The following is a 9,800-nucleotide window of genomic DNA, read 5'->3' as shown; positions in this document are numbered from 1 at the left end:
GGGCGCGGTGGCTCATGCTGGTAATCCCGGCACTCCGGGAGGTCGAGGCAGGTGGATCACCTGAGCTCAAAAGTTCAAGACCAGCCTGAACTACAGCGAGATCCGGTCTCTAAAAATTAGCTGGGTGTTGTGGCAGGTTCCTGTAGTCCCAGCTACTCGGGAGGCTGAGGCAAGAGAGTTGCTTGAGCTCAAGAGTTGGAGGTTGCTGTGAGCTATGATACCATAGCACTATACCGAGGGTGACAAAGTGAGACTGTCTCAAAAAAAAAGGTCACTAGAGTCCAAGAGTTTAAAGTTGCTGTGAGTTACAATGATCCCACAGCGCTCTACCCAGGGCAACAGAGTGAGACTCTGTCTCAAAAAAACAAAGAACATATCTCTGGGCTCTTTCCATTCATTGTACACGTGGAGTGGTCTATTCTTTTTAGTAGCTGCATCATATTCCACTGTACACATAATTTACTTAAGGCGTACCAGATGAACACTAAGGTGGTGTCCATTACAAATAATAAATATTCTCGTCACATATAAATAATTGACCCACTTACAATTTATTTGACATAAAGACTGAGGTAGGAACCTGGCTTTACTTTTTCTAGATGACTATTCAATCTTTAATCTACTGGTGCAAAATACTATTTCTATCTCACTCTAAAGTCCTATATCTGTTTGGTTCTATTTATGAATTTTTTTTTCCTAAGGACTTGGATTTGAACTCTGTTCAATTTCAAAGCCAAGGCATACAGTTTCCCCTACAGTAAAATGTTGACTCTAACATTTAGCCTAACCTTTTCATTTTACTGATGAGGAAATGAGGTGCATATCAAAATAATGCAGTTATTTAACTAAGGCCAGTGGCAGGATTCTTCACAGAATCTTATAAAAAGTTCAACACTCATCCAATACAACTCACATGAATGTTTTCCAGAAAGATCTTCATTGGACTGGGAAGGAGGTAAACAGTCCCCTTTCTGCTTCCATGGTGTGAAAAAAGTAAAAATTATTATATCTAATTTGTAGCATGTCATACCCGGGTCACCCAATGGCTTGAAAGAAAAAAATCCAATCAATAAACCAATATACCAATATTTAGTATCTACCTCCAAATCCAACTTATACTTTTTAAATGATCAAAATGGCATAAATTATTTCTGGCTCGACATGTAGAAGAAGCTCGGTAACTATTGATTCCTTCTCTCTTTTGTGTCCAAATTATTTAAATATAACCTGCCAACATGCCAAGTTCAGGCACTCAATATTCAACAATCTTCACCCACCTTAGTGTTTGCCAGGAGGCCACCGATATGAAAAAGTAAATTAATGGGCTTGAGAGAGACAAAGTGTACTAGAAAATGACAGCGTAATCTGATCTTAGGGTAAAACCAGTTAAAATTGGGAAAAAAACAGGGTAGAAACTATTCTTAGTAGTGATAGAAAGTATTAAAAACATACAAAAAGAAACTACATTTAACAACAGTACGGGACCAATGATGGAGTCTGCAAATTTTATTGACGTCTACAAACCAGGAAGTAAATAAATGGAAAGAAATTTTATAATTCTGCATAGAAATTCTTTATATCATCAGTAGATCAAATTTTACCAAGAAATACATGCACAAGGCAATTTTAATCACAATCTCAATGGAACACTTTTATTTGGTTACTACTTGACATGACTTCAAAGTTCAAAATAAGTGCCTGAGAGTAGGAAAACAGTCTATTACAAGTAGAACAACATGATATTGGTCCAAGAGTGGAAAAATGGATGTATAGAACAGGACAGAAAATCTAGCAACAGACCCTCATTATCTAAGTACTTATTATCGGGATGTCTTGGAATCCCTTAAGTTACAAGATTTCAAAAAGTCATTGAAACATTGTTGGGAATCTGAATAGCTTTAATTTTGTTGGAAGATTGTTTATTTGTCCATTTAAATTAAAAAAAAAACATGTATCTTTTTACTCTGTCCTATGGACGTAAAATTACACTTCTTAAACTTGTATGTGCAAGAAGATTTACTACATTATCATTGCAGCAACAAAACAGGATGGAGCCGGGTGCTCATCAGGAGAACAATGAGGGATCATGGGATTTTTTTTTTTTTTTTTGGAAAGAGTCTCACTTTGTCACCCTCATTAGAGTGCTCTAGCGTCATAGCTCACAGCAACCTCAAACTCTTAGGCTCAAGTGATTCTCTTGCCTCAGCCTCCAGAGTAGCTGGGACTACAGGTGCCTGCCACAATGTCTGGTTATTTTTAGAGACAAGGTCTCACTCTGGCTGAGGCTGGTCTCAAACCTGTGAGCTCAGGCAATCCACCTGCCTCAGCCTCCCAGAGTGCTAGGGGGTGTGAGCCAGATTATGGGATATTAAAGAGTAAAGAAAATAAGTTAATATATTGACCTGGAAAGTGGAGAAAGACATATCAAGCTATGACTAGGGATAGCATTCCGTAGATAGGACTGGACGGGGGTTCTTTCAGTTTTACTTTAACCCCTTTTGTTTGATATTTGTACAGTAAGAATGTACTTTCTTCCATAGTAAAATGACCAATAGAGTTTTTTGTTTTTATATTTATTTATTTATTTTTTGAGACAGAGTGTTACTATGTCACCCTTGGTAGAGAGCCGTGGCATCAGAGTCACAGCAACCTCAAACTCCTGAGCCCAAGCGATTCTCTTGCCTCAGCCTGCCAAGTAGCTGGGACTACAGGCGCCCGCCACAATGCCCAGCTATTTTTTGGTTGAAGTTGTTATTGTTGTTTGGTGGGCCCAGGCTGGATTCAAACCTGCCAGCTCTGGTGTATGTGGCTGGCGCCTTAGCCTCTTGAGCTACAGGCACTGAGCCTTCAGTGTACATTTTAAAAATATTTTCCACTAAACGTGAAAAAAAATTTTTACTTAAAAAGAGAAAGAAAGAAAGTGAATGCATGTCCCTAATGTTGACCATGCTGTCAGAGTGAGATTTGAGCCACAGGGTGAGGAGGAACTCCTTAATAAGAAAATAATTTGCAAATATATGTCTAGAGATCATTCTCACCACCCTATGTGGTTCCTTATATTACAGAGGAGGAAAAGAGATCCATCCACACTGGTGAAGTTTGCTCAGTCAGTGTTCATGATGTGATCATTTGGGTGAACCTTCCAAGTCAGGATTTCGCAGCACATATTTGACCCGTGAAAGTACTGGTCGGGCAGGTCTGGGTATGCATTTGTAGGTAAGCCTTATCCCATCTGGATCCCTCTACTTAGCTGAGTTAGAAGTCCCTACTGGAGGAGCTGCCCTCTCAGGCATTTAGAGATTACCAGGAAAATTGAAGACCTCTGTCCCTGTCCCAGTAAACTGACTGTGAGAACCTGGGGGCTCGTTCTCCTGCTCCCAGTGCTGGGACCACACTCAGAGACCTGAATTTTCAAACTTGAATGAGACCTTAGCACAGTAGAATATTTACTTCTTTACTCAGGACTGCCAAATACCTAGATAATCACTCTTTAGTAACCGCTGTAGGAGTGTACACACCACACACACATATTCTTTCAGGCCAGCCAAATTTAAGAGTTTATCCTGGGAAAAGGAGGATTTCCCCTGAACCTCCACCTCCACTCCTGCAAGGGCCAGAGCTGGAGGAAGAGACATTAAGGATTGCTGGAAATAAAAGGAGTTGGAGAAAAGAGGACATTCCAAGATTTCTCTCCTAAAAAGAAACATGTTGGTTGAACTACTTCAATGAGCAAGTGGGGCTAAGTGGTGATTATTGAGACCCCTGCAAGGGAGGGTTGGGTGGGTTGCCTGTAGGTTTGGTTTGGCTGGGTGGGGGAAGCAGTGACAGTTGGAATGGGAGTCATGAAGAACAGGGGCAGTCTGTGTGGAGGGGTCTCAAGTCTGAACTTCCCAGGCAGTGCTCAGACTCTCCTGATGGTGAATGTCACATACATGTATGATGGGGTAGGCTCAGATAGGAGTTGGGGTGGGCAGGATGGAAGGGTGGATTCCCACAACCCACCTGCATGAATATTGGGTGAATGGAGGGGTCCAAAGATGTAAGATATTCAGTGGTTGACTCTTCTGTGAGCCAGCTCAATTCTCCTGCAGGCTAGTGTCTGGGAAATACTATTCCTGTCCTTAGTTACCATGGTAGTTTGGAGGAATAAGGGTTAACATAGTGATGCTATGTACAGTCTATTCACAAGCTGACCCAGTCCTGGTGCCCTGCCCCTGGTCCCAGAGTTCAGGGCTTCTAGTTGTCCTTATACCCTTCCAGTGAAGGCCTCGTCCCTCCATCTCAGCAGCCCAGCCGTGGCTGAGATGAATGCCCTCTAAACACTGGAGTAGCCAGCACACTGCATAATGTTGAGTTTATATTAGCAACAGCTTTTTAGCTGATGCCTAAAGTAGCCTTCTGGGCCCGGCAGCACTTACTGTATGAAGTGCTGACCAACAGGATGGAATTTGGTTGTTCTAAAGTTCCTGTATAAAGGGCATAAAGCTTGCCTAATATAGACCCATCTAAAAGGAAGCTAAGCCTGGGAAAGGCTTGATCCATTCCCTTTTCAGCAAGCATTCTCTTGTGACCACTAATAGTACTTTGCTGGCACCCAGGGGAGTCTCAAAATTCTCAGGCTTATTTAGCTACTGGTTTAAAATACTTTGTTTTCATAAGGGGAAGGGATCTCAGGTCTTGAATCATTTACAAAATATGCAGAACTCTGGAACTTTCCTGATTTCTTCCTCAAATTTGCTGGAAGTAGTCTATACAACAGGGGTGGGGAGAGAGAGAGAGACTGGGTGCACTTGGACATCCCAGGAGTAAGCTGGAAACTGTTATTATTTCCATCTACCCTCTACTTGAAGAAATGGAGTGGAAAGGACAAACCCCAGAAGGCAGGGCACCCTCTCTTTAGCTTAGACCCTCATAGGAACACCTGCCACCTCCAGCTTAGGTACCTGTAGGAGCATTGCCAGAAATCTCTTCTCAGCCTCGTTCCGGCCATAGCACTGGAAGCTGTGTGTATAGAGTGCATACGTATAGCCATACAGGGACACTCGTGTGATGTCGCTGGTGTTCAGCTCCACGTTCTCTCCTGCTACGAAGGATATTTGGGTGGAGGCACCGCCTAAATCCAGGGCCCCCGTGGTTTCAACTCCATGAGGATGCACCCACATATGCCAAAGGTTCTTCTGCACAGTGAGAGAAGGAAGTGAGAAAAAAGACCAAAAGCACCATCTCTATTTGCCCAGGCTTCTCCACCCAAGCCCCATCTCTACTGCTAAGAAGTATGACAGGCAACATTCAGGGCCAATTCCTCCTTTTCTTTCAGGGGTGGTGAATTCACGTGCTTACAGGAGCTGGGTAGGCGACACAGATGAGTACTAAATGAGTGAAGTAGATCAGGTGTATGTAATAGGGACTGTGACGGACTGCAGAGTCCCCAAGTTATGCTCTGTTTCTGCTAGTTGTTACCATGCAGTAATGTGAGTCACTGTGACCAGTTCCTCCAATTTTGGTGGGGGTGAGGTGGTTAAAAAAAGGTAGAAATGTTCATTTTTATGTGAAAATTCCTAAATGTTAACTTTTGGCAATTAATTAAAACATTTAAAATACATTTGAGTGGAAACAAAATAGATCTTGGCAGGATGTGGTCTGGGTGCCCTGATTGTGTCTTCTGTAATATTGTGGTTGTCTCTTGAAGTTGACTTTCCTCTGTACCAAAGGAACAGGGAATGCAGGGATCAAACTGTAGGAAGGCCCAAGGACACAGAGGGAAGATTGCCTTCTGTCTCTGGGGACTCAGAAAAGCCCAATACCCGAGGGCTCTGTAAATTCCAGATGGCCATGGAGACTCTTGGAAGGGTCACTCCCCCACTGCCCTTCAAAAGACCCATATCCCAGTGTTAAGTTTAAACCCCAACCCCTTCAACTTCATACAAGCTAGGAAAGTGGCAATATTCCCTCTCCCTTACGCATTTGGTATGGTTCATAACCTATGTCTTTTCTTTTTGTTTTTCTTTTCTTTTTTTTTTAGAGACAGAGTCTCATTTTCTCACCCTCGGTAGAGTGCTGTGGCGTCACAGCTCACAGAAACCTCCAACTCTTGGGCTTAGGCAATTCTCGTGCCTCAGCCTCCCAACTAGCTGGGACTATAGGTGCCTGCCACAATGCCTGGCTATTTTTTGTTGCAGTTTGGCTGGGGCTGGGTTTGAACCCACCACCCTCGGTATATAGGGCCAGTGCCCTACCCACTGAGCCACAGGCACTGCCCCATAACCTGTGTTTTTTCCCCAGCTATTTGCATCTTGTCTTAGCTGTTGACTCACAGATGTTTCCCTAAAGCATTACAATAGGAATGATATAGGAAAGCTGTCTACCACTCACAGGGGATGGGATAGACAGTAAGGTTAAAAACCATGCATTTGTTTCCACACACCTCCAGGAAATTTCCCATTAAATAGTTGGCTGTAATCCATCCATATACCCCTTCCTCTTGCCCAGAAATGATTTGAGCACCCCTAAAATCAAAGGGCTGGGACTTGAAGTAGCTTTGGATGCTCGCAAGGACTTCATTAGCTGCTGTTTCATTTTGCAACCTATGCAAGGCACAGAACACAAAAGGCTGAGTGCCCAGATGACACAGTCTTAAAATACACAGTCTCCCTCGGGTGCAAGTGACTCCCCCACCTCCCTGTTGGAAGGGACGGCTTTCCTGATGTGTGTGGTACATAGCAACCCCTTTGCAAGTTGAAGTCTCCCAGGGCAACTGTAAAACTGAGATGGACTTGTTACCTGTCAAACTTCCAAGAAGGAAAATAGTTTTCAGTAAAAGTATAATTCGTTCTTCCCACCCCTACCTGTTCCTGTTCTACTCTCTAGCAATCAGCTAATAAGAGCCTCCTACTTAGCTGCCATTGTGCTGCCTCCGATCAGCAGAGGAAAGGAGATTGGCAAAGGCACACAAGTGTGCTAAGGATCTCTTGGGGGCACCATACGAAGGGGCCTTTCCTCATCCGACCAGAGGAAGGGGACCTTAGGAGAAAGGGGGAAAGGAAGAAGGCTGAGTTTTCTGCTGTTCCTGTTTCACGGTTTGGGAGAGCTTTGTCATGAGAGGATGTGATGGTCATCGTGGAGGTCAGCGGTTTGGAAAACCATTGGTGTGGTGACCCACAAAGAAGTGGCAAATGAGCTTGACACAGGCTTTAGACATCCATCTGCTGCCATTCCACCCTATGAAGGAAAGCTCATTTGGTAGATTATGTCCCCTTTCATCAGTAGGTTAAGAAAGCCAGGGGCACAGGATCAATTCAGTGCCAAGGTATCATTGCTTGAAAAAAAATGCAGATTTTTCCCAGTTTTATCAATTTCCATCACAGCTAATTCTCATTATCTTTTTTCCATTTTACTTTTCTAGTAATTAAAACATCCACTAGTTCCTCAGAAGAAGAGATCATAATCCAAACATCACTTCACAAGATGGAGTTCATATTGGATCTATTTACAGGAGACAGTCACTCTTTTTCCCCAACCGGTGAGCTTTCTGTTCCATAGTTTTTGTCATGGGCTACAAATTGGAGAGCCTTTTAATTACCATTCCTTACTGAGAGACTGGGGGGAAAAGTAACTAAGAAACAGGTTCTTAAGAACTCTTTTGATAAAAAAGAAACAGTAGAGGAAGGAATTTATAAATCATTCTTATAAACTCAATAATTTTGAAACACACTGCAGTACCCAAAAGTGTGCGAAGATTTCTGACTTCTGTCAAGAGTCTACATGGTTGACCAGAACATCAGAATAGAAACAGGGCTAGGAGAACTTCAGGTCCCATCCATCCAGGTGACCTTCATGATTTCTTTTTGTGATCATATAAAAGTGCCTCTGTGTGTTGTTTCTTTATATTTTCTTTGTGCCCAGATACATATAATTTTACATTATTGGAACCATAGAAAAAGTGCCTTTGAAACAGAGTGTCATCTTCTTGTGATAAAGTCTTATTTTAATGCTTACAGCAGCTTTTACCCTGAATAGATTTAAGTTTGGGGTTTCTTTTTGGAATAATTTTTTTTTTTTATTTCAGGATCAAGGAAATATTATAATGGAGAAAAGACATTCAAAACCAAACCAGGCTAAAGTCATGGCTTTTAGGAGGAACTAATTGACCGCATGAAATGAGATCTTTGTTTCAGAGCAACTCTGAAAGTCTTGACTGACATGAGATACAGACATTCCATTGTTTTAAAGCAGACTTTAGTGATCTTTTAAATATGGGTCACTATGAAAGTTTTGAGACAGACTGTGTTATGCTCCATTATTTTACTTTCAAGAAACACAGTTGATAGTGTCCTTCCTAATTCACCGGTGCAAATTTCAACTTGCTTGGCTTACTGGTGTTGCTGGGAGGGCTGCATTTGTTTCCTCTATGGAGATTTTGTTACTTGATTTTTGTGTATCTCAATACTTTCATGATGACCCATGAATATGGGCAGACACTACATAGCTGTGGGTTGAACTTACTACAGAATTAAGCTGGTTGTTCACAGTGCAAATTACAAGTGTCAAAAACAACTATTTTTCTAAAGAACTAGAGGTACCCCCCCCATGAGAAGATTTCATAGTACTTCCTTTCCCCTCGTTTTTTCAGTAAAGGCACCAAGGAAGATTTGAGAACTGTTTCATTCTGGGTATTAAAATAAAGACTAAAATTTTCCAACCCACATTTATAGCATGACACAGGCTTGCTTCTTTCTTTCAGGTTTGTTCCCCGAAACAGAGGGAAGGCAAGGCTGAACACTTTCTTAGCTATTTTGGTCAAGTAGGCGCCTTTGTGCCATTTCACTTTTACCTTAGCAAGCGCATCCCAGCTGTGGCTCCCAGATGAACGCGAGTAGATCCATGGAGATGTGTTGGAATCTGCCCCTTGACTTTTTGCATGCACTCCTCAAAGGCTTTGGGGACATCCTGAGGATTTTTCCCATAGCTTGAGATCCCAGAGCCTGAAGAGCAAACAGTCAGCATTTGTCAGCATTCCCAGGAACCAACAATAGGAATATAACTCTTTTTTTTTTTTTTTTTTTTTTTTGAGACAAGAGTCTCACTCTGTCACCCTGGGTAGAGTACCATGGATTACAGCTCACAGTAAACTCAGACTCCTGGGTTCTAGTGAGTGGTCTCAGCCTCCAGAGTAGCTGGGACTGCAGGCACCTGTCACAATGCCTGACTAGTTTTTCTATTTTTAGTAGAGACAGAGTCTTGATCTTGGCTCAGGCTGGTCTTGAACTCTTGAGTTCAAGCAATCCACCTGCTTCAGCCTCCCAGAGTGCTAAGATTAGAGGCATGAGCCACTACGTATGGCCAGGAATTCAATTTGTAAATAAAAAACAGGTTGGCTTTGGAAATTATTAACCCAGTAATATGGTAGGGGTCTGAGAACATGTGGATGTGCTAAATCTCATGTGGTCACACTGATAGCTCCACTCCCAACCGCTGAAAGGAATGAATTACAAGAGAGGAAAGTAAGCCAAGGCTTCTTTAAGAAGATGTTTTCATTGTGGAAACTTTAAATATAAATAAAAGTAGAGAGAATTTTATATTGAACCTCATGTAACCACTTCCCAGCTTCAACAATGATCAACTCTTAATCAATGATCAACTCTTACTTCATCTATACTCTTTCCCACTCTCTCCCCACAAAGCAAGTTGCAGACATTGTATCATTTCATTCCAATGTTTTAGTATATGTCACAAAGGATAAGAATTCTTTGAAAAAAAGCATAGCTGGAGTTCCATCATTACACCTATAAAAATTAGAAATA

The 9,800-nt window shown here is 42.1% G+C and overlaps 1 protein-coding gene across 2 annotated transcripts in view; it reads right to left on the bottom strand.

Annotated features, from left to right (window-relative positions):
• ENTPD3 (ectonucleoside triphosphate diphosphohydrolase 3) overlaps nucleotides 1-9,800 on the bottom strand; it is a 35,407-nt gene that overhangs the window by 5,464 nt on the left and 20,143 nt on the right. For both annotated transcript variants that reach the window (XM_012808026.1, XM_003794486.3), the window contains exons 5-7: nucleotides 8,831-8,981; nucleotides 6,425-6,584; nucleotides 4,944-5,177 (exon numbers count right to left, since the gene is read on the bottom strand). In XM_012808026.1, the coding sequence (XP_012663480.1) occupies nucleotides 4,944-5,177; nucleotides 6,425-6,584; nucleotides 8,831-8,981 (545 nt within the window). The remainder of the gene's footprint in view (nucleotides 1-4,943; nucleotides 5,178-6,424; nucleotides 6,585-8,830; nucleotides 8,982-9,800) is intronic.

This window comes from Otolemur garnettii, unplaced genomic scaffold (assembly GCF_000181295.1).
Source record: "Otolemur garnettii isolate 467f Iridium unplaced genomic scaffold, OtoGar3 scaffold00082, whole genome shotgun sequence".
NCBI lineage: Eukaryota > Metazoa > Chordata > Mammalia > Primates > Galagidae > Otolemur > Otolemur garnettii.
This window is presented reverse-complemented; position numbering and strand designations above follow the sequence as displayed.